Source organism: Suillus fuscotomentosus (assembly GCF_016647785.1).
Source record: "Suillus fuscotomentosus strain FC203 chromosome Unknown F5891scaffold_56, whole genome shotgun sequence".
Classification (NCBI taxonomy): domain Eukaryota; kingdom Fungi; phylum Basidiomycota; class Agaricomycetes; order Boletales; family Suillaceae; genus Suillus; species Suillus fuscotomentosus.
Genome location: NW_024539568.1, coordinates 306450 through 330977, shown reverse-complemented (window position 1 = coordinate 330977; position 24528 = coordinate 306450). Strand labels below are relative to the sequence as shown.

Below are 24528 nucleotides of genomic sequence, written 5' to 3'. Positions count from 1 at the left end.
TAGGTAAAGTTGGGTGAAAAGTAAGGTAAATAATAGTATGTACTGCTGGCGCTTATATAGCGCGCCTAAGCGCGCTCCTGCGGAGCCGAAGCGCTACCGAGTAGGTATGTAAAAATATATATGAGTGAGAAACTATGATAAAAATAAAGGTGGAACTATGCTAATAAAGGAAATGGAAATATACGCACTAGGGAGCTTGGTGGACAGTGGATGGATGCATCTGGATGGCTGGCGCTATAGGGCGCGCAAGCGCAGGAACGCGCGCGCGCGTATACATCGTGAAGCGCGGGAATGGTGCGCGCATGGCGCGCGTTGCGCGGGAGAGCTGCGCGTCATATAGGAATCACTGTGGATGGTACACAGAGTGATGCTGCGAGTTGGTGCTGTATACTCCCTAGTGTAAAGCGCCATATCACACTATGAGATGCACGAGTCTCTACAGCGGACATGACAGGAGAGTACAAAGATACTGAGCTCATAAACCTCATATCAGGAGAAACATGGGGCTACTGCACAACGGATTCCTTCGGAATGGTAAGCATGTTCCACCAGACTAGGATTCATAAATGACCTTACCAATCAGGGAATGGACGTTCCTGATATCATGCTTATTATCCAATGGCGAGCAATGTGCAAGCTGACGACTCTTTGGCAACGGTTTGGATGTGCAGTACGAGATAGAAGCCTTCAAGGTACAGCATTGCTATTCGCGGAGAAGGAGTACTTTGACGATGAACGACAGGCTAAAGCAGCAAGGAAAAAGATGCGGGAGACAAATCAGAAGAGAAAGGGTGATAGCTTACCTATCGCATCACTTTCGAAGCGGCGTGCCGTGAATACACCGAATTCTCGGGTGGCTGGTTCCCATGCACAGCCGACTGCCAGCGTTGGTGATCATGGTGATGGGTCTGATGGATCTGACGAGGATACTCCTCCAATGGACGAGAGCCTGCAGGGATTAAAGGATTTAGTGAAGGGTGATGTGGAAGCACCAAAATATACAGGAAGGCGACAAAAATCAAGTCTTGACACGGCAATGGATTATTTGATTAATGCGGAGAAACGTGATAGCTTAATGTGCTGCAGGAAGGTGTTTGATGTTAGCTTTGATAATGATGCTGCTGGTGAGAAAGTCATAATTGTGTGATGTGACAACACATACTTACTTGTGCCAGATTCTGATCATCTCGACTGCAACAAACAAGAGCCCTTGGGTTGCAAATGGTGCTCCATTACTCAACCAACCATTTGCTGTGATATCCACCACCCCGAACATTTTTCTCAGTATGCTTCCCACATTGAAAAGCCGGCAACCATGCCACAGTGTTCCTGCATTCCCAGGTACCAGAAGACAGCGCACGACTTTGCTCTACAAGAGGCACTGGATGATTGGCGGGAACAGAAGACAGCATCTGCCTATGGTTGGCACCACCTCAATGACCTTGGCCCTTCCCTCATCTTGCCAAATGCCATCTTGGATCGGATCCTTGACTGCGCACATCACCATAAGGTTCAGAGCGTCTATGATCTCAAACGGGAGACTGGTTGGACAGATGCAGAAGATTTTGGGGAGGAAGTCATCACTCTCATCAAAAAACATGCGGCGCCGCTTCCCTCACCATTTGTGATCACACCACTGAGATCTATATCTACCGCTTCCTTGCCCAATGTGCCCCCCACCCAGTCGTCTTCTAATGTGGTGGTTGCTGCTGTCGAACGACGAAAGAACTGGTGTAGCGCATGTGGCCTTGAAGGGCATAATGGTGAGATTCATCGATTTCAGACAACTCTCGTCACGCTAACATTTTTCACTAGCCCGCAATTGTGTGTGCGAGCAACACCCATCTCGCTCAGGACAGAATAAGGAGAACACAACAACCATCATGATGAATCGATGATGTCAGTTCAACACCTCTGGCACAAATCGATGATGTCGGTTCAACACCTACTCGGACTTCTTACATTAGTTCTATCAATATGTCCTCCATTTCTGCCCCTTCTCCTCGAACTTCCATCTCTGCATTAGATTCATCGTTACCCTCTCCCCAAGCTGCTTTTTCCATCATCATCTCTCTCCCTTTGTCGACAAGATCAGGAATCTCACAACACATTTTTCTACCTAGCACCACGGTATGGGGGGATTGCGCTACCATCTTGTTAGATAGCCCTTGAAATGACTTTATCATGTTCGGGGCGGCATGATCTGTGGTAAGGTGGGCGTGCAGGAAATTTTTCTGCACAATGGCTTGAGTGTTTCGATAGGCCTGGACAAGAGGCAATTCAATGAAAATTCGCTCTACGGTACGGTTTGATCCCGTCCCGCCATTCTTCACCTGCATGGTGTCAAGTACACAACTAACCCAACAGCTCAGTGGGCGCACCTTGGTAAACAGGTTGTTGAGCTCAACACACCAATCCACTGCGCCATTTCATTGGCTTTCCAGTTGGGTTGACGAGTATGTGGTAACGCACAGCGTGTCTGGTACAATATCAGCATTCAATGAAAATCAGCATATGAATCCACGTACTTCAGGCCAGCAGGGAAAACAAAGTGTGTATTGATTAGAAAATTCGTCATATGAGTGGCATACTTATGTTTTCCTGTTGCCTTAAGGATTGGGATCCATGCAACTATGGACGTCTCGACTCGCCCAATGTCCCCATGATTCATCGAGTAAGATAGCTCCTCATAGAGGAGGAAGTATTTGTTGAGTAGGAGTGCATTTTCATACTGCATATCACGCTGTTCTCGAGTCTTATGGCACGTCCGCAGCAGCTTGTGATTTGCCACCCAATTGAGTGCGATCTCATTAGCAGTACTCTTCAACTTCTCAAGGTCCGGTTTGGACGCTGCAAAAGCATCAAGGCTTGTATAACTTGGGTCCATACCCACCACATGAACACACCACCAATCAAGACGCCAACATATGCCAGCATGGCCAATGAGTTGGTGCATCCACCTAAAACCAGGCTTCGAGCAATATATTCCTGTCTCCTTGGGTCGCAATTGTGTTACGTCGCGCATTAGACTTGTTTCATCCTCTCTGGCTGCTAATGGCTGCAGGAAGGCTCTCCAAATAGCATCAGCACATGCCATCTTCAAGTGGAACAATCCCGGAATGAAGACAACATGCTGGAAGCGGTTCCATGGGGTTGCCTCCACTGACTGTCGAAGCTGTGCGGCCTGCAATCGTTCCCCTGTGCCCAGGTCACCGTGAATCAAGATGATATATTGCGAGATGTTGGGATTGTCAGGAATGTTGGTGTCGGTGGGATTGTGTACACCACCTTGGGCAAGTAGTTCCACGACTGCACGAATATTCCTGCTGACAGTTGAATTGTTGATGTCCATCGCACGTGCAGCTGTGATTGACGTTTTGACTAATGGTATCTCCTCTACAGCGTCCAGCTCAGGAATCTCGGATTGAAATTGATGAAAATACTCAGGCCCATGTTCACATAAATCCAACAGGAACATCCGCGTGTTGAATTGATCGCGCCAAGAGAGATGCGGTGTGGAATTGTCCTTGGATTCTGGGTGGATGCATAAAAGATCTTTCCATGATCTTTTCGGAGGTAGCGTTGAGAGCTGCACATGGGAATTTAACGCTGATTGTCTCCATAGCTCTTCGGAACATTTTAAGTCATCTGCAGTAACACCATGCTGCAATGGGAACAGCAAACCGGAGGTGAGATGCTTTAACGAGTCATTTGACTTCTCAGCAAGAGGAACTTGAGATTTCAGATCAACATCGAAGTTGTCGTATGCATACGAGGCAAGGAGTGATTTTCCTAGGGTTTGGAGAGTATTCTGTGACTCTGTTGACAATGATTGGATTGCGGCATTGATTGAGTCTGTAGATATTGAGATTCCGATGCGTGCAAGTGTATCGATCACCTTCTGGGGTGTGTGTGTCGACTGTAAGAATATGCCGAGTATACTTTGCAAGGCATTTGATCTATGATTCATGCTTTGCATCAAAATACCAAGTATGATGACACATTTCTAATTTTCATTTGTTCAGATACATCAAAAATATGTGCGCAATGCTTACTATCATGATGACTGCAGATTGCCGCATGGTTTGTTTTGTCATAGTATGTGCATCAAGATCTAAGTCGTCTACATCACCCCAATAGTCATCCTCTTCATCATATACCTCAGAGCTAGTCCATTGCAAGCTGCCCATCATAATATCTCCATCGGCATCTTTCATGTCTTCGAATGAAGATGAACTATCGGCCCCTAGCAAAAGCCCAAACAAATCCCATAGTGCAGGTGCACGAGACTGCATTTCAGTTCCCATTTCCTCGATGCTAAACTCCTCCAGCTGGTGTGTAGTTGCATGCGAGGGTCCAAAATGCCAGCCCACTTCTTCAGATGAGATCAATTTAATCTCTGTGATGTATTGCTGTCTCAGAGCATCATGGTTTGCAGTGGGTTGTGACTTGTTGTCTTGACGAGAAGGATGCTTATTCAAAGCTTCAATAATTTCATCAGAACGGACAAGAAGATCTTCAGCAAGATGATGTCCATGATATTTTTGGCACCTAAGAATTGATATGATGGATTGAGAAGCACTCAGGTTGCACTCTTGTAGCATTGCAATCACTGTGTCCATAGTATAACAACAGGTGTAACAATAGCCGGGGATAAAAAATACATATCATATTCGAAATTTTGTAACCCTACGCTAGGTGCAAACTCATATTTTCGAAGTTTCACGGTCACTAGTGTCGTGGGCAGAAGTAAATTAGCCTCTCGGCAGTTGGCAGAATGGCAGAAGTCGGCAAAATGTATTGTGTGTTTTTAGCTCTTTTCAGCTATGTTTATACTATGGCAAAAATAGTTTCAACTACTACATTGAGGCTATGCCTTCTGACGTCAAAAGTGCATCAACATTCCACCCTGATACATCATTTGAGCTTCGATTGAGTACCTCAGTCTCTTTAACGAAGCCAGTTGGTGTGATACCTTTGTTAACCCTTTCTAGCTCACTCCAGTCAACGAGGCCGCCATCCAGAACATCCGGCACATCACCTGCAAACAAACTACCGCTTGCCTCATCATTTTCTCGCGCTTGGCCAGCCTCCCGCGTCTCGCGCTCGAATCTTTCAAATCCATCCACCAACTCCTCATCTGTAATTGATTCCGGACCCGCAAGATAATCCTGGTCATCAGAGTCTGTTGCGAGGGGAGGGATCCATGCAAATGATCTTTGTAGCTCGTCAGCGAGAGCAATGTCGAGTCCATTTTTTTGTAGCAAGGTAGCCATGAACTTCTGCGCGAGTACGATCAGGGGCATTGGGACATGTTTTTTGATTAATTAAATGTTTGAGATGGTTATCATCACGGCCCTCAATGGATGCCGAGCAGTAGTTGCATGACTCATGTGAAGAAGTAGCGGTTTGAGTTGTTTTTGACTTTCTCCCCAATAACAGAGTGGTCAGACACAAGTTTTTGGACGGGACAGCCCTTGGACTTTGAGGCCATGGTAACAACCACCAAGATACATTCTAAGTTTTCTAACATATGTCAAATTTTTACTGTTTGTTAGTCGGAACAAATACTAGGTCATAATATTTCTGCCGACTTCTGCCAACCACCTTCGACCTACTGCCGGCAACTGCCACTTGGCAATTGCCACCGGCAGAATGGCAGCATTCTGCCAACAACACTAATGGTCACCGTCACTGTGGCTGATTTTTGTTTACAAATGTTATCTTCCAGCCCCCGGTGAGAGTGTGAGGGGGAATAAGGTTGTGCTGGGTTTGAATTTTTCTTGTGTCATGTGACTTATGAAACGCCATCAGATATCGCCCCTCCACACTCGAACCGTGGGGCTGGGAAGGAGCCTGGAATTTATCGTAGATCCTGTGCGTGCGCCGTAACCATATGTTGCTAATATAGAGCTTATGTAAGTGGTCGAACGAGTGCGCCATAGACTTCCCACCATTTGTATTCCAATGCTCCCAGTCGGCGAATTCAACACAAAGTCTCCCAACTTAGGTGGAGTTTAGACAGTACTTAGTGGTTCAGGTCATTCAGACATGCCCTATCATTGTGCAACACTTTCGAATGGTCCTGCATAATATGCGATTCAGACTTTGTGAAGTTGAAGTCTAAGATCAGAAGGCTATCAGAAGTAATCCTTACTCCGACTCAACTTTGTTTGCCTTTTCTGATTGGTACCATTTTTCATGCAATTGACCAACAGCTGATAGTATCTTTCAATCGACCATGTTGGACTAAATGGAGCTCGACGGTTTGCTCAGATTCCGACTGATACAACTTTTCGAAATGACTACTACGGTGTGTACACGATGCTTGTCCGAGGTTCTCAGTATTTGACTCATCCAATGTATGGACTCCTAGAGCATTCAAAGATCCCAGTCTCCTTTACGAGGGCAAGTCTCTTCATCACTTTCATCATCACTCTTGCCATCAATTTTGCTGCATTCCTGTTCTCTTTGTTGAAATCAAATTCCCTGGTGAACTCAATAATCCCTCAGCTAGGATCGCTGCGGACAAAACATGAAAGCCAGATTTTGCAACGTTCAACCCATGACCACCGCACGCAGACTCCATGATATCAGCATCATGGGACGGAAACTTGCTTTCTATTGCATAAACAAATCAAGTCGTTGCATAGTCCCGAATTTTCAAGAGCAGGAGACATACCAATCGATTGGTAGGAGCTGGACATCACGATGGAAGCTGGGCATCGTGTCATCTGACTCAGAGATCAGCTGGACAACAAGGAAGTTAAGGACGATGGGGGGTGGACCACTGAAGCTGTTTCTGCTCCACCTGCACAACCTGAAACGCGGCCAAGTTTCAACTTACGGATTCGACGATTAGGCACCTGTGCAGGCCCTGATGGGTCGTTTATGCCGTCGAAAGCTTCGAGTTCAATTTCTCCGCAACTCCACTTCCAGAAACGAAACTGTTCAAGGTCCATACACCTCTTCCTCCAGCTCAAACCACGCTACAGGACGATGGCGAACCTGAAGTTGTCAAGACTTTTTGACACCAATGCAGATGTACGCAAACTACACCCGAGATGCCATGTTCCAAATACCGTCTAGACCGGCAAATCTGCGAAATGGTTTGTCGTATTCCTTCACTGGCCGTATTCGATATTTTCAAATTTGTCGAGAATGATATTGAAGTCGATTCCTCATCAGGCACGATCATGTATGCCACATCTTATCACGTCCGGCGCTGGTCTAGATAGTCACAATTCCGGCCATCCGAAGCCCTTCAAGCCTCGCTCTGCGAAAGCCGTCATGCTCATCGAGCAGAATGTTAACAAGTAAGCTTGGGAAGATGAAACCCGCACATGAAGGTAATCGGAGTGCCACATTGCATTATCGTATCGTCCATATATCACTTCATCTTGCAAGAATAGTGCGTGCTCTGGTATCAATTGCGCTCGCTGTCTTCATGAGAATCAACCTGTAGTCTGGCACCTCCCTCCCGCCCCTTTAACAAGAGCATGTTCAAGTTCGTCCAAAGACTGCAACCAGTCACGTACACCACTCTGGAATATTTGATACTTTTACATCTATCCTATCTTTGAAAACAGAAATACGAATGTCCTGAATTATGGTATCATATCGTAACCAAGCCATCCAAAATGTGCGATTACCGTCTCCCAAGCCCACTCAGGCCCCATGCAACCTTCGACTGCACGAAATCATATCTGCCCAATATCCTTAGCATCAAATCGCGGATGGACGCCCAACTGAATGGCATCCACCAAGCATATGGATCATACGTAAGACTTGCGAGTTTCATAAGTGTCTTGGTAAACCCGATGATTTCTAGCGCTCGTGCATGACGCGCCTCCGCAAATTCCTGCAAAATGGTATCATCCACATCGGGATCCTCTGCAGATGCTTGAATGTGCTTCGTGACAGCCTCTGCGAGGAAGATCGCGTCCCTGATGGCCAGGTTCATGCCCTGCCCGCCCGCAGGTGAATGTATATGGGCTGCGTCGCCGACTAGAAAAATGGCGGCTCCGAGACGCGTGAAGGTACGGTCTGCGATGGCAGAATGGGTTCTGAAACGTGTCGACCAGACCAGCTGGTCGACTTTGACAGGTTTCGGGTTAAGAGACGGATCCGATGATATACACGCTGGCCCGTATGAGTCGATTAAGTTCTGGATGTACTCTTTCGGTGGAGCATGGGGGGGCTCTCCGTTCTTTGCAGGTATAGCACAACCTATACGAAAGATGGATTTCGTAGTGGGCTTTCCATCTCGTGTCAGTTCAGTGTTGAAGTGGTTGCCAAACGGTGCAAGAAAAAAGATATTGCCTGAAAAAACTGTGGCGTTGAGGTGGGTCTCCAGGGTGAATGGACCGACGGGTTCAGGCTCGAATGTGACATCTGCAGAGACCATCTGAGCCAATAGGTTACTGGTTAGGTGTGGGCCTTCTGGGTCAGAGAACCCTATACCAGCGACGGTACGGATCTGGAAATGGTCGTCAGACATTCTACTAAGCTGAGTAGGTGAGCATTGAGGTCTCACGATTGAGCGGGCGCCATCTGCCCCGATAATATATCTAGCCCTGATAACTTGACCGTCCTCAAAGGAGACATCAGTGATGCGAGAGTCCTTTTCATTCTGTTTCATTCCTACTGCCCTGTGCGGACGCTGCACCTGAACACCAAGGCTCTGCAACTTCTGCCCAAGTACAAACTCGGTGACATTTTGAGGGATACAGAGCGCGTAAGGGTGGACGGAATGTTTCTTTAGAGGGTCAAATGTGCCGTCAAAGATCTGCGAAGTACGAGATGTGATTCTGATGCCCTTTCCCTTGATGGCTCGAGACAGTAACCCATCTGCTGCATTAATACTGGCTAAAGCCTAATATCACAAGAATATCAGTGGGCCTTCTTACGAACGCACAGGTATCTTACCTCGACGGTTGCACAGTGTATGGCGATCGCCCTCGATGCATTCAGTCCTTCGCCTACGGCATCCACGATAACGAAGTCATGGCACCCGTAGTGGACGAGAGAAAGAGCAGCTGTGAGACCTGCGGGGCCTGCACCAACAATAAGCACGGTAGTGATCTCGGGGAGAGACATTGTCTGTTTGGAGGATTTTGAGAATGATAATAAGTATGAGTGAGAAGATGGATAAGCTTCAGATGGCTCTTGCACCTGTTATTTAAGGCCACCAGTACCATACACAGGTTATCTTAACCGGTAGTTCGTAAGGATGACTTGCTGTCCCACACGGACTGCAACTGTTGAAGAATGTGTGGGCAATAACCAAACTAGACTCAGAGTGACTGAAGTAGTCCGATCCTGGTGGACTTGGTGACTCAATTTGTGTCCAGTCAGGATCGTGCACGACCGTCGACGCATGCGCTGGCAATTTGTGTCCACATGCGCTCGCCCGGAGGTGAAACGTTGTCTCGGCATATGACATGGGTCATGCCGATTGCAAAGTTCTCGTCCGTTTCGCGCGATGAAAAGGCGATGGAGCGGGTGAAGCGAGGACGCTTAAGCCGGGCCAGGTGCAATTGACGCGGCCCTGCCGCGGGGGCCTTACCGAGCGGTGGTTGAGGTCTTCACCACTGATGTAATTGATGCGTTCAGGGACTCGTGTTTCCCACCCCGATCTACTTCGGAATGCTAACAGGGCACTACGCACTCCTTTTTTAATGTTCGTTGACACTATGTAGTACCGTCTTAACCGACAAAGTTTCCCAATGCCAACGATTCTTGAACTTTGCGATCGGCAAGCAATCTGCAACGGCCAACTCTTCGAGACTCTATTTGCAGTCGAGAAATCTAGATCCTCATCTGTTGCTATATATAGAGCTTATGTAATAAGTGGTTGAACGAGTGCGCCAGACTTACATAGTAGTACACACACACTGCGTGCGTGTTGTCAAAAATTTCCGACGGTAGATACCTGGCTGGAATGTGACCCCAGGGTCAATTTCTGGACCTATGGTATGAACCGGCTTCCAGACGGTTGATTTTCCGGATTTCAATCACCTCAAAGACATCGTTTGGCCATCAAGTTCGAGCCAGCTGCTACCATGGGTCCAAAACGACACCATACGTATACCGTATATATATAATAAACCACATATATATGGTGTACAGATTAATGATCTTTATTTAATAATGATTTCAAATATTGTGAATATGCATTAATATTCCATTTAAATTATGAATACATGGTAGCTATAGGAAATATGATACTGATGCCACCCGCTCGCTACACCTCTGGCAGCCTGACTATATACTAGATGTATGCACGCATGCATGCACTGGCGAGGGAGGGGCTACACGAGGTATCCATTAGTGGTCGAGATGACAATCAACGGAAGCCAGACTTACAGAGAAATGATAGACGTCATTGGCTTTTGTCGAGGTTGTTTTCACGATGTTCTGCATTATGGCTTGCGTTAGTGCTAGCAATTTCAGAGATGAGAGTTGCTCACATTGATATTGACGGAGGTCGCAGCGCTGATGACCTTCCCACTGTCAACCTGGGCTCTGGAGCAAGCAAGCGGCAAGCCTATACAATATATAAGTGACTTTCAAGACTATTGATCTTGTCATTACTTACTGGGCTGTGTAGGTCGCGGTAGCCCTGTATGAGAACAGGAACACCCACCCGACTTCCCGAATTTGCTGACTCTGAAAAAATGGCAAGGTTTGAAATCGTCCAAGACACGAGTAGGCGCACTTACTTCCACACTATCGGGAAAACGTCCTCATAGAGGCCATCCACATTGGGACTCCAAGCGAGCATGATCATGACCTCCTTGCCGAGGTCGTGGCTGCGAAACGTTGGGTGAGAAATTTGTGCAGAGCGAGATCGCCAACACTTACGACTGGAAGGTCAAATTCTTGACCAAGGGCCGGGGTGACAAGTAGTTGAGATTGAATGTGGATTGAAGAGCTTGAGTTCGGCAGTCATCCCTGTTGTCGAGCGTCAAGAGCAAGGTAAATTTAAACTCCGTGCACATTGATCTGAACACTTACTGTGCGGCACAGCCTCATTCATATAGGACCGCATACATCCAGGACCCATGAGAACCCCTTTGGAACCCAGGTTGGCTGAGGCCCAAATTTGTCCGGACACATTTTGAGGATTTTTGTCCGGATGCCGTCCTGGGTCCACCTGAGGGGTGAATTCTGTCCGGACTCTGACCCAGGTTATATAGTAGTCGACTTGCTCATTCGAACTTCAAGCGTCTAATGAAAGCTGTAAAAAGCAAGATTTGAACTCTCGCGTTCAACATTATCGATGGTGTCGTTCCGCTACACTACTCTACCATATCACATCTATCGGGCAATAGCCCATGTCTGGACTTCGACCTGGCATACCACCACCCCCTTCGCAGATGTCCGGACGTTCACCTGGGTTGACACCCAAATTAGATGTTTTGTGTCCGGACTGTAACCTGGGTGAAACGGTCATTTGGGTCAATTTTTGTCCGGACGCCAGCCTGGGTTCCATGGGGGTTCTCATGGGTCCTATACATCCAAGCAGACTCGGAGCCTCGTAAGTAATTCTACTGAAACTATTGTTGGCTGATCCCAGCATACATAGAAAATCACAGCTATACCGGTGTAGAGAATTGTGCCTCTCATGGCGTGATATGGCAGTTTCCACTAAGGGAGTATACAGCACCAACTCGCAGCACCACTCTGTGTACTGTCCACAGCAATTCCTATATGAGGCGCAGCTTTCCCGCGCAACGCGCGCCATGCGCGCACCATTCCCGCGCTTCGCGATGTATACGCGCGCGTTCCCGCGCTTGCGCGCCCTATAGCGCCAGCCATCCAGATGCATCCATCCACTGTCCACCAAGCTCCCTAGTGTGTATATTTCCATTTCCTTTATTAGCATAGTGTTCCACCTTTATTTTTATCATGGACTCTCACCCATATATATCCTTACATACCTACTCGGTAGCGCTTCGGCTCCGCATGACCGCGCTTAGGCGCGCTATATAAGCGCCAGCAGAACTTACTTTCACCTAACTTTTACCTCCCAATTACTAGTTACCACCCACTATTTACTTAGCAGAACATAGTAGAAGTCTATTGGTCTACACTTTGCATCACTCTTCTCTTATCTTGTATCATATCATCACTTAAGTTTAGTTTCTCTTATTTCGCGCCTTTGCCGCGCTTCGCGCTAATACGCGCGCGCGTTCCCACGCCTTCGTACCTTGCGCGCACCTGCGCTTTCTCGCGCTTCACGTTCTCGCGCATACCTCTAGACCTTTGCTGCACCTGCTTCCCCTTTAGGGTCGAATGCACTTGTCTCCTCAGGTAACGCAGACTAGGCAACACTCGACCTACAACATTTTTAGATACAGTTAGGAGCATCTTTTGTTCCTCTCAGTATTGTTGTTTCTACACTGGATTACTTGTCACACTTGACATAGGCCATCCCTAGCCAGCCAACTTCTGCGTGTGTGCATGCGCTGCCAGTCCAACCCTCATACTACTGCTGTGCGATCAGTAAGTCATTCAATGTATCTGTTAGAACTTAGTTGATGTGATGTATGACTGGCCTTGTCGGGTGGATGGTCATTGTTGGAGATGTATGCAATAGAGCGCTAGCGCGTAGTACTAAGCAGACGCATACAGTCGGTATGGATAAGTACAAATAGGTTTAACTTCCATAACGGCACTTAGCTCGCGAAATTTACGCCTGGGCGCACCATATCGGGCGAGGTCGTCACGTGACGTGAAAACCTCGTCCCGTTTTGGCACGCGCACGTGAGTTTCGGATTCTCCCCTTTCCCTTCTCGGTGCCTCGAGGCTGCCTCGTTTTGGTAGTTAGTAGTCGAGTGGGTGATAGGCCAGTATCTCCAGTATAATACCAATTCGTTTTGATTGCTTCTCTTCTTCCCTTCAAAATGTTCGAACTGTCTCTTCCCTTCTTTCCGTTTTGTTCCTCACTCTCACTCTCTCCCTTCCACTCCCTCCACGGCAAATCGACTGTGTTTCGGTCCCTCGCTCTCTCGACGTTGTTTCGTTTCATCCCTCACTCTCTCGGTGAAAATTTAAGGTGCGTTCATCTTCAAAATTGATTTAAATGAACTAAAGACGAGGCCATGATTATTAGTGTGTATAATATCGAAATCTACCTAATGGTCTGCTACTTGCGTGGGATGATCTCTCCACGGTCCTTCTTGGCGCGTTTGACAGCAGTGAGCAGGGCCGTGTGGCCTTCTTTGTACTCTGGATATGCAGCAAGGAACACCGACTCATTTCCTTGGTACCTTCAAATGGTGAGTGACTTTGGGTGCTATTTTGGAGGCAGGTCACTCACTGTTCGAGGAACTCCAGCGCAATCAGAGCACGCTGGTGGTACTTCGAGCCGAAGATGGCTTTGTTCTTGCCCTTGAGCCATTCGGCTGGCCAGTCTCGGAGGGCCACATGCAAGCCATGTACGGGATCGGCTTCTGTCCAGTGCTGGATGATGTACCTCCAGGAGTCCTTCTTGGGAGCGTAGCTCCCATCAGCACGCCGCACGGGAAGGTTTGGAATGTCCAGGCCCTTCTCGGGGAGTGGACGAGAGCCGAAATTCATGGTGCCGGTGCTGTTTGTGACTGGATTGAAGGTGCGACTTGGAGCAGGGATCATCTGCTGTGGGATGAGTGTTGGGGACTCGTGAGGAAGGAAGGTACCATGGAGTGTGTGCTGCACTGGTGGCTCATGGACAAGAGTAGAGCCGGGCGGTCCATTCCTGCTGGAGATGAGTGTGTTTGTGAGGAAGTGGACATCACTTCGCAAATCTTCGACATCAGCTGTGATGAACCGCTGCATGAGCTGCAGATCCTGTGAGCATGCAGGCCTGACAAGCCGGTGCTCGCCAAGCAAGGAGCCATCAGCCTCATTCTGTGTGGGACAAAGGGCATCGCTGTGGTCATTTTCGTAAGTCGAGAGCTCATCGAGTAGGTACCGGATGAGTGTATCATGCTGATGTATTTTCAGGAAGTCTGTCAGCTTGAGGGACTCTTGTCAACTCACGTTCTCATTTTCTGCCCATGATCCCCACCACCTTACCCTAGCCAATGTCCAGCGCTCACCAACAGGTGCAAACATCCAGCGCCACTGTGCTCCACCACAACGGTAGGTGTGTGTGGTGAAACTGTCACCTCCACCTCGTGGAATTCCTGCGCCAGCAGTTGCTTCGTTGATCCAAGCCTGCACGGCATCATGCGAGATATGTTCACCACGATGGACGATGCCGTTGGAGCCAATTGTGGGGAAGACAAAGTCCTCCGGCCCAAGCTCACCATTGTAGTGAATCCTCTCAAGAAGGGCGAGCCACAGCAGCATCCAGAAGAAACAATCACAGCCAGGCATGCCTGGCTGTGGATAAATTTTGTACCGGTTACCTAGTGAGTAGATTCAGTGATTTCACTGGCCGCATGACATGTTTACTCACTGCGCAAGTCTGCCTCCTTCAGCCCTTTATCCACCTTCCGCTGCCATCCTTTGCGATTTGACAAGAACACTTCGAAGCGAGCATGTGAGTCCTTGATCGACAGTGTCTCATTGTATAGATACTTCCTGAAAGCCGTGTTGACTTCGGACGGATCAATTGTAAGGTCTTTCTTTTTGAGTTTAATCAATTCGAAACACCTTGTCCATAGATTCCAGGCAGTGGTGCTGAACGCTTGGTACATCACAGCGCGTGTGATTGATGTGCGCAGCTCCAAGGTGAGGTTGTCGGTAGCTGTTGTATCCCCTTCAAGCAACCTTCTGACGAGAGCCACATAGGTCTCGCTCGGCCAGCATTTGTGGACCCACATTAGAATCCTATCCATGAAGCCTTTTGACATTGCGATCGAGTGAGTTCTGTCGGCGCCCTCACTATTTGTCTTGTGTTGGACTGACTTAATGACATCCTGCACTTCAGCCGAGCATGCAGGATTCCCTTCCCAGCGTCTCCGTGTCTCATTGTAACTCCATTTTCCACGATATGTATCACCGGCTCTGTCATATGATAGTGAGTGTTAAATGGGTCACTGTAGAGGTGCTACACTGGTACTCATGCTTCCTCCCAGTACTTTTTGAACGCTGCATAAATACCGTCACATGTACTTTGGCCATTGTTTTCATGAAAACACTTGTATGAAATGAAGAGTGCGAGTGCTTTATCTGAATGTTGGTTAGGTATCTGCTCGAGTGCATCTCTGAATGTTGAATCCTCGTAAGCATCATCATTGTGTGATTCTTCATCTCCACAGCCAGTAGCGGAGGCATGCACCTTCAGCCATTTCTGTCCACGGTCGACGTATGAGCCATAATTCTTCCGCGTGCTGTTTGCATGCTTATGCTGCTGTTTTGCCCTTTCCTTTATCTTGTCAATGACCGGCAAGGTCGTGTTTCCTGTAGGCTGTGCTCCTTTCCTCCGTTTCTTGGGACTTGCTTCGCTGGGGTGGACTAGGACCTTATTGGAAGTTTTTTTGGTTCTTCCCATGACTGACATTATGTCGTACTAGTGTAGTGTTGTCAAGAGAGTGCAAAGGGGTCCATTCCCTCATTTTAACTTCAGCCGCGCCACACTTGTCATTCACAGCAGAATTTTCATGTCATTAATTGCTCGGTCCATCAATGGGACCAGAGCCATGTACTATGTTGATGTGTCTCAGAACAAAATCAATCTACAGTAAGGTCAATAACTTCCCGCCCCTCCCCATCAGTGCACACTTTCAGTCGACTTCCTCCACTCAGCCCTGGATCCCCAACCTCACTACTCGTGTCCCCAACCTCAGGCCATAGCATATCTGCCACAGCAGCATACTGTGCTGATAGACGGGGATGCCAGTCAGGCAGCGGATCTCCTGAAGAAGGTCCTGCCAAAGTGGCATGTTGATCAGAGTAGTCGATAACATCTTGAGGTGAGGTGAGCTCCATGATGCGAGCGGGAATGGTGACTTTGCTGTGTGATGGCACCCAGGACTTGCCCTCTTCAGGATTTGGATCATCGTCAGCTTGAATACCATCATCAGTAGCATGAACGAAAGACAGCGCATATAGCATGACACAGTATACTGATACGCCCCCCTCAGGATCCTTTCGTTTGTTGACATTGAATGTGGGCTTTGGGAGCGTGTCCCCATCATTTGTCCGCAGCTTGAAGCTATGAGTTAGCGCTGACAACAGTGAGGTAGAGAAGGCCCACCTGGCACAGTGCCTGCATGCATGCAGTGGACCAAAAATGGTGCCTGAGATACTTGTGAATTTTTGGTTGCATCCAGCCAAGGCGAGCTTTGCAGAATGCAGCAAGACGTCCAATATTAGGCTGAGTGGGATTGAGTTGTGGAAGTAAAGATGAATTGGTGCCATCGGACCAAGTGGTGACTGGATGAAGGTAAAGGTGCATGATTTCGACACTGGGAAAGTCTGCAGGAATGGATGCTGCGAGTGCCGGATACTTTCTCCCCAAAGTACCATCAACCAGGACAGTGCAGAGGTGATCACGCCAAGTCTTGAGCATGCCTGGAAGCTGTGCAGGTGCCACAGATGTCATGACTCGCATCAGCGAGTCACTGAGGTCACCTACAAGCAACGCATGGCTGACCTGACTGCCGCACCCCAAAAGTCCTCCCTAGATATGATTTTAGAGCTGCCAGTAGTTGTATGAAAAAAAAAATGTACTGGGTTGTAGTCACCTCCACGGAGCATGGCCCAAAGGAGGAGATGGGAAGTTGTCAAGGGAATTTTTGGGTTGTTTGATAGGGCTTCAGCACAGTAGGCATCCACAAGGAATGTACCGTCATCATTGTCTGTGCTAATCAAGTAGCATGGTTAGAACACTGGACAAATATTACACTAGATAGACTCACAGGCATAAAACTTTTGCCGCACCAAATAACAGGGCATCACTGTCTTCCGTCAATACTGCACTGATCTTCCCTGCTTTCGACAAAAATGCTAAGTCTGCTTCAGCCTCGCCTTTGGCCTGCCCACAACAGTCAACCTATTGCTGCAACACAACAAAAAGGTGCCCTCACCGTGGTCCATGTGAATCCAAATATTTGTAAGAGTTCCTGTAAGCTTCGTGTCAGCCAGTGGGGTGCTGACCGCACATGCTTGCCGCGCTTGATTGGGGGGCGGTCCTCCCCATCGAAAATGAAGTGGGTGTGAACAGGTGCATTAGCTAGGGTGACAAGCTTGTACATGAGTGTTCGTAGTTCTGGGTTTTCGCCTGACTGGGCATGTCCGAGTCGAAAGGCCTGCAGTTTGCAGACGGCATAAAGCCAAGCACTAGTTGTGAAGGATTAGCTGGATGGTACAGCTCACACTCAGCCCACGCACCTGGCATCAACACCGATTGTCATCATTGAAAGGCCACCTTCATCCTGCACATGCCCCTTGAGCCCTTCGAGGGCGAATGCTGTCAAGGTTTGCCCCTGTGTACTTGGGGAAACTAACTGCAAGGCTAAGCGTAAGTCCAATGACACAGAGAAGATCACAAAAACTAACCTTCCATAACTCAGTTATACCCATGGTGACAGTAGTGAGAAGAAAGTCGATTTGAAGCCACTGGAGGTTATATGCAATGCGGTTTAGGGGTGGCCACAGCCACACCGGATACAGCAAGGTAATAGCCAGGTGACATACCTGTTCTTCGGGAAGAATCGGACATGGTGTCTTGAACGTCAGTTCAGGTTTTGCACCCTGTACAATGATGAACGTTACATCACGGAATCGGGCTGGAGATGTTTTTAATTGATAATTTTGGTAAAATCAAATCGAATATACATATATTATACCCGAAGACAAAGCAATACAATAAATTGTAAGAAAATTCCAATTCTGATGAAGACATGTATGTCTCATAACTATGGTACTTGGTAGATAATCACTTATAGGAATTCCCGCATCTCTCCAAAATTATGGTCTATCACTGTATGTGCTCGGCTTCCTGTTGGCCGTTTGCAATTGGATGCAGTCGGCTACAGTATCTTTGAAATATTTGTGCAGTATTGTCGTTGCTCACAGTTGTGATGAGTCTATGGAGATACATTATCAAGAGTTATAATATTTACGTAGTATGGTCGTCCAGGAAAATGGATTGTCAGAAGTTGCAATATTCTCGTAAAATTTATGCAGTAAGTTATGATATTGTACCATCAGATACTAGACAACCCTTCAAGCTTCAATAGCTAAAAGAGACGTACAGTTGTGATTGATGCGATCGGCTAGGTAAATACACAGAAATCAGGGAAGTGGTACTCCTCAGCTCTACAGTAGAGTCATACGCAGCAGGTAACATGAAGGGCGTTACAGTGAGTCATGGGGAGAGCGGAGATGAGTATGTGCACATGAACACTCGCCTTCTCGTTGAATTTCTCGGCAGACTCTCTCGAGCCCAAGTAGCTCAAGAGTCGCGCTCCTCCTATCCTGTGGTTCACTTTGTAAGGCTCGCGAGTCGAACATTTGAACTGATTAAAGTCACGGTAATATTGACTAACACTGCTCAGAGAGCCAATTGTTCTCAGATACGTTGAAGTATTAGTTATCTTTAAAAAAAAAATATGTCTGCGTCGTCCATCCCTATCTAGCTATCGGAAAGACTTTCGCATTACCGTATCAGCCCAGGACCAAAAGCAGCGATCGTCAAGAGAATTGTGAGGCCTGTCCCAGTAACAAGTGCCAGCCCACATCCTATCCTTGTGGATAAGGGCAACCCGTATTCAATTGCGAAAACCCCTGCGAGAAATCCAAAGATGGAAAAGATCAAACTGTTGCCATGAGTAACACAAGCAACCGAGATCAAAAGTTTGCTTACCTCGTCAGATATAAGAGACTTGGTATGCTTAAAATGACCACAAAACTGACCATCTTCCCTTGTAGGTAATATGCCTGTTCAAGTACTAATGTCAAATACAGACGGCAGAAATAAGAAGATAATCGAACTGCAAAGTCAAGGGACCGCATGCGGTGACCAAATTGTTGTGCCAGCGTGCATGCGATAATGCAGTGGACACTTAGAATAAAAGAGATGGAGCATAGCGTCTTTGTAGCAAACGTTGAACCCAAACCTGGGATGGCAAGGATACTGGCGTCAACTGCCATGATAACACTCGCCTAGCAGCCTATATGGTAAGCGTTCTCATCCGGGTCTATGACATACCACTTACAACCGTAGTTTGAGATTTAGCTTGTGCACTAAAGTCGTCTATGAATTTCTTCATATCCACCCCATTGACAAGACCGTCAACATAAATTGTTCGAAGTCGTTTGAGCACCATGATTGGGACCCAGAACATAGCAACGGCAACGGCAGTCATGAAAGTAGGTTTTTCCAGGTCTGTGCGCTTCTCGCCCAGTGAATGCGTTCGCATCAAGCGAGCTTCGGGCTGGCCATGGTGATTTAAATATTCGTGATGCCCTGTTTTGTGCCTCGATTAACAACGTGATCTGAGAAAGGAACAACGTACGGAGTATGTGCAACAATTTACCTGTTCGTATGTAACTAGATAAGTTCAAATCGCCTGTTTTCATAAGACTCACGTACCGCAGATTGCGACACCGTGCTCCTCCATGACCCCATCACTTCCTGCCAGTTCTTCTGTCATTCGGCCATCAGCTTGAAGATAGAAATTGAAATCAGCATACGTACCTGCAATAGCTAGCTCAGCAGTCATTTCTTTCATTTGTTCTAAAGTCCAAAATATTGAGCCTGCAGTAGATTTTTCTAAAGCTAAGGCCTCTGTCCGTCATTCAGATCATTGTTATCGGGCGCTACGATGTAAAAAGAACTCACCTATGCGATACCAATTCAATCGCCGTCGCAAAGTTCTTACTTCCGAATGATGCATTTCGATCCCGTGTGGAAAATATTCGATGTGTTTCCTAGTCTAACAGTGAGAAATGTTCTTTGTTTCTGTCAGAATATCGCTCACCAATATTGGGCCTCCAGTTCGAGTCCTATACAATAAATTTGACACAAATACACAAAAAAAGTGACGCACTTTTGTGGTTCCAGTGCCATACCGCTGTACATTCTTGAAATAGGAGGTAGGCATCCACGGGTTCGATCCAGGTAATGATGCGGTTCTCGGGTACCACATAATAGTACGGATAAATCTCCTGCCCCCTCACTAGGATCGGCTCGACGACTAACAGCCACTGTTTTCCTTCTATTTTGCTTCTTGACACCTGGATCCAAGATTCGAGTTTCTGGAGTTGTTCATCAGAACAATCCCTCACATTCATCCCGGTGTAAGTTTTCTTTATCACTATTAAGTGAGTCTGTAACTTAAATAATAGGCGGTACTCACACTTTTTGCATTGTAGTGATATACAGCTCCAGACAGATGAACAAGCTCTTGCCAATGCCCGCGCACTTCATGGCTGTCGGTGTCGCGGTTGCGGTTAAATCGACATTATCAGAAACAAAGGCAACGAACCACGCGAGGCCGATCTGCATCTTCTGCACATGGTAATCACGACTTAAAGATTCACTGTTAAGCATAGTCAGTACTCTATGTTTATCCTAGTACTAGTAGTGGACACTCACGGCAACGTTCTTTCGGTGTACCGACGTAGCTGCATTGGCCATATAGGGACACTGTGATTAAGCAGCTCGACCTCCCGATCGATTCCTCCAGCTAGGATCTTGCATGACAGTTTAGGTACTAGGTAGGCTAGTAGCTTTAATGGAACTCGAAATAAAACGTACCATCGTGGCCATTGTGATGGTTCAACGTTCAACTTACCAACGTGGGAGTCGTTCACATGGTGAGATACATAATCAGTACGATGATGTAATGAGCAATCACTGAGTGTGGTATCAAATTACACAAATTATGGAGTATTTGAATGAGAAACGAATGTAATAGGGATTCATATGCAAGTGAGGGTGTATGAAGTCATTAGGGTTCGGAATCATGCATTACTTCCGGAGATTAGCAAGCTTCTGCTGCAGACCGGCTAGAGGGTTGCCCTTGCGGATGCGGCAGATGTACGTGAGCGTGAAAATTGCACAAACCTGCAAGGCACACAATTAGCTCAATGAAAGTACACAACAGCAGGAACTTACGTTGAAAACAGTGATACCAAGCATGATGCCCAAGTCGCGCCAGTGGTGAGAAGCCTTGATGTTGAATGCGGCGAACATAGCTGTCGGTCGTGCGGTAAGGGCAGAACAAACACGTGGACGTGGCGCTGGGGTCGGCGAGGTAACTGCCAGCATATTGCATGAATGGATGCAAGTATTGGGAGCAAGTGGATCCACTGGGAGGGATGACAAGGACGAACTCATACCGAGCGCAGTTAATCTCATTGCCACCAATAGCTAAAGGAAATGTTAAGAATCATGTACCGACTTCATTCAAAAAGCGCACCTTGACCAAGCAGACCCTCCATGAAGTAAGTGAAAGGGGGGACGCGGTGCATCCACTGCCACCAACCAAGAGCACGGTATGGTTGTAAGACACCGTTGCTACAAAACAGTAAGGGACAAGGCCATATCACATGCATCTGCATTTACTCACAACAACAAACGAGAACAGCGCACTGAACAGAAGTGACGCGATCACAACGGTTGGAGCCATGGAAGCGACCGCCTGTGCAACAGTTGTGTAGTACATGGGGAATACAACACCATATATGAGGTAGTGTATCCCGCGTGATCGTTGGGGAACCTGACAGTCCAGTACCAGCAAAAAAAGAAGAGCGACGAGCACATAATGTTCCATGGGAGCTCGACCAGAAATTGGCTGACAATGAGAGTGGTCCAGTTGTACATCCTGCTTGGGGGCTCTCTAATTTCATAGACAGTCCGAATGTTGATGAACATTGCCTGAAGCTGTTGCGAGAGGGAACACAAAGCACCGAGGCTAAAAAGATCGCCTATCAAATAGGTTAAAGATTTTCGTCATGTAATACAATACACCACATACAAAGAGCTTGTTCTGGATACCATGGAGCGAGTCGCTGGTCATGTAGAACGTGAAGCCAATAAGCAAGCCTCCGGCAATGGAAAGCGCGAACTTGGCTACGAGGTAGGTTGGATTCTGCCAGTGAGTTACACTGTGTGAGGGCTACGAGCTGGTGATACCACAACGTCGCAAACTCGGTAGGCCGTGCTGCTTGAACGACGGGGCGAGCGCGGCTTTCATTGTGGATGTTCTCAATCTCCTCTCGGAGTGTAGCAGCCTCAGTTCTTCCAGATGGAGTGCCAGTCGACTGAGGTCGATGCTGTTGCACCTGTGGCAATGACATCAAGCATGTACTCGGCCCTGGAATAAGTTGTCAAGTTGAGAATGGTAAGGTACAACCAGGAAGCACATACGGATTAGCATCAGGATGGCATCGAGAGGCACTGTTGCGCTGAAAGTAATCGAGCATCGAATCTTTCAAATATCTATTCGCGCACTTCAGGGACTCGAAAACTACAAGTTGCCGAGAGCCTTTAAGCCCAAAGTCGCGGATGCCGTCTGGGGGAATGAGATATCTGGGGATCATTGACGTCAACCCAAGTCAATCTAACTTGAACCAGCTTACTTTTCCTGCATAGCCAAAGCATTTTGCCAGCGACTCAGTGCTTCCGAACCCCAAACAACAGCTCCAGAATCAGGGCACGCAGGTGAATATGAAGATGCTAACAGCACCCAAACTGCTTGAACATCCGCCGCCCTTGTTCCGTCAAAACAAGCCGGTTGTAATCCTCCACTACTGAGTTACAGCGTGGTTTCCACGTGCTCAGTGACTCCTCACCGCGTACATGTTTTTCCATATCCAAGCACCACAAATCCTGAGGCGAACGTGTCAGGCGAAAGACGTAGGTTGAAGATTGAGCTGATATGGATAATCTTGCCTGAGCTTAGGAACATTAGTGATTTGCCCAGCATGCGTGCATCCCGCGCGTGAATGGCGACCGCTATATGCATGCTACATGCGTCCACAGCAATGGACCAGGCAATTTGTGAGGTCCATCTAGTGATCATGTCCATAAGTAGCACGCGAGTCATTCATGTCATCATACGCACATCCCATCATACTGTACACCGATCCTCGGTATCGCACACTGAAAGAATATGCATGAACACCCTATATGATTTACCGGATGCTGGCACATGAGTGATACCGAGTAACAAGATAGACCACAAGCATACTAGCCTGCCCATCTGCCAGACCAAAAGTAACATCAACATACCTTCTCACAGAAAAACAATGCAAAAAACTCACTCACAAGCCGAGCATTAAACCCCGTAAAGCTATGATCCGACAACTCCTTTCCCAGGTTGTCATATAAAGTCTACTGTGAGCAGTACCCCAGATCATCTCATGGTCCCGCAGACCAGTAACTACTACCAAAGCCAAAGACCATTGTCTTGTGTTCCGTAGCGTGTTTGGAGTCTTCCTAATAACCATGTTCTGGTGGGTTGAAGAAAGTCTGGTTGCCCTGCATCTGGACAAGTGATTCAGCACCTCGAGCGAGTTCTATATGCAAGAATTTGGAAAGTTGAGATGAGCATGAACTATGCATGTGTATCTATCACAAACGCACCGCAAGAATTGAGGGGTCCAGTACATCGTGCCACCACCTTGATGGGAGCTCCGAACCAAATTATTGTGAGTCTTGCGTCAAGAAATGTTCTATAAGTGAGAAATGTCATAAAAAGATAGCTGTGGCTAGATTTGGGATAAAAGTAATGGTATTGGTGTCAGTGACGGTTTGAAACTTTGAACGTATTCATGTTATGTTATGTAATCATTCATCAATTGGGTACGAACCAGTGAACTGTGTCGGAAAAGCTGTGACTCATATGCCTTCTTCATGACCTTTCAACTCTTGCAGGGGCGTGGTCACTGGTGCTTGGAATAAGCTTCGAAATTTTTCTGGAGGTCGATGGCGTTGAGTACGGTTGAGGTGAACTCTGGAAGGACTGGGGTGTCTTTCTCTAATCTGCAGAGGTGCGTGTACTATTGTACGTTTTGTGCTGCTTCATTGCTTCAACCTGCCTCATTTCCACAGACTCCCAGGATATTAGGCTGTTTGCTCTCGCATCTCTATCAGCAGCAATAATGTATTATATCCGCCGTCCTTGACAGTACACCCTCCCAGCGCTTCTGCAGTGCATACCTACGTCCAACTCTTATTTCAACAGCTCCCTGAATGTATCTCATCATATCCAATCGAACTTTTTGTGCTGCCCATCGAATATGACTATCTATTCTGCATGAGTGTACGAATATCGTTATTTTTCTTGTCGAGCAGCTACTCCAGCACACCACCGTGTCACTACTTCAAATGCACGCACATGGCTTGCTGTAGTATCACCCCTTCAGGTCTTCATACAGTTGATTCTCAAGTTCTACATGCAGCCGAATTTTCTATCCTTGCGTCTCAAACCGCTACTAACTCTGCGATATGGGCATTCTACTTCCAAGGCGCGTTTCATTCAACATTTATCTTTTCCAAAGGTGTTCACAGCCTTGCTGCACTCGCTCTGCTCATCATCAACTTCATGGACTCCCGGCCCAACTGACTTCGGTTTTATC

The 24528-nt window shown here is 47.4% G+C and overlaps 6 protein-coding genes across 6 annotated transcripts; 1 reads left to right on the top strand and 5 right to left on the bottom strand.

The window, feature by feature from the left end:
- Positions 1 to 447: 447 nt before the first annotated feature.
- F5891DRAFT_893653 (uncharacterized protein) lies at positions 448 to 790 on the top strand (the record flags this gene model as incomplete). Its single annotated transcript, XM_041373336.1, has 2 exons — positions 448 to 534; positions 584 to 790. Coding segments are annotated over 2 exons (294 nt in total), but the record flags the coding sequence as incomplete, so codon positions are not given.
- A 282-nt stretch (positions 791 to 1072) lies between these two features.
- F5891DRAFT_1247495 (uncharacterized protein) lies at positions 1073 to 5489 on the bottom strand (the record flags this gene model as incomplete). The annotated part of the gene is made up of 9 exons (XM_041369839.1): positions 4864 to 5489; positions 4056 to 4551; positions 2529 to 4006; positions 2413 to 2479; positions 1963 to 2333; positions 1620 to 1747; positions 1442 to 1491; positions 1167 to 1369; positions 1073 to 1121 (listed from the first exon to the last, which is right to left on the bottom strand). The coding sequence occupies exons 1-9, from the start codon at positions 5304 to 5306 to the stop codon at positions 1073 to 1075; spliced, it is 3285 nt and encodes a 1094-aa protein (XP_041221969.1). The 5' UTR covers positions 5307 to 5489.
- A 2159-nt stretch (positions 5490 to 7648) lies between these two features.
- F5891DRAFT_1193197 (uncharacterized protein) lies at positions 7649 to 11003 on the bottom strand (the record flags this gene model as incomplete). The annotated part of the gene is made up of 7 exons (XM_041367695.1): positions 7649 to 8875; positions 8929 to 9102; positions 10369 to 10419; positions 10473 to 10549; positions 10601 to 10671; positions 10725 to 10814; positions 10867 to 11003. 7 exons carry the CDS (start codon positions 11001 to 11003, stop codon positions 7649 to 7651), a joined length of 1827 nt encoding a protein of 608 aa, XP_041221968.1.
- A 2150-nt stretch (positions 11004 to 13153) lies between these two features.
- Positions 13154 to 15487, bottom strand: F5891DRAFT_958832 (uncharacterized protein; the record flags this gene model as incomplete). Its single annotated transcript, XM_041375592.1, has 6 exons — positions 13154 to 13277; positions 13328 to 13977; positions 14029 to 14399; positions 14450 to 14555; positions 14592 to 15000; positions 15075 to 15487. The coding sequence occupies 6 exons, from the start codon at positions 15485 to 15487 to the stop codon at positions 13154 to 13156; spliced, it is 2073 nt and encodes a 690-aa protein (XP_041221967.1).
- Positions 15488 to 16150: 663 nt separating this feature from the next.
- Positions 16151 to 17231, bottom strand: F5891DRAFT_958793 (PIN domain-like protein; the record flags this gene model as incomplete). The annotated part of the gene is made up of 4 exons (XM_041375586.1): positions 16151 to 16618; positions 16669 to 16801; positions 16857 to 16972; positions 17025 to 17231. Coding segments are annotated over 4 exons (924 nt in total), but the record flags the coding sequence as incomplete, so codon positions are not given.
- A 3683-nt stretch (positions 17232 to 20914) lies between these two features.
- F5891DRAFT_1130327 (uncharacterized protein) lies at positions 20915 to 22252 on the bottom strand (the record flags this gene model as incomplete). The annotated part of the gene is made up of 10 exons (XM_041364510.1): positions 20915 to 21010; positions 21062 to 21115; positions 21138 to 21316; positions 21366 to 21463; positions 21526 to 21587; positions 21626 to 21770; positions 21800 to 21873; positions 21924 to 22037; positions 22069 to 22179; positions 22211 to 22252. 10 exons carry the CDS (start codon positions 22250 to 22252, stop codon positions 20915 to 20917), a joined length of 975 nt encoding a protein of 324 aa, XP_041221965.1.
- Positions 22253 to 24528: the final 2276 nt, after the last annotated feature.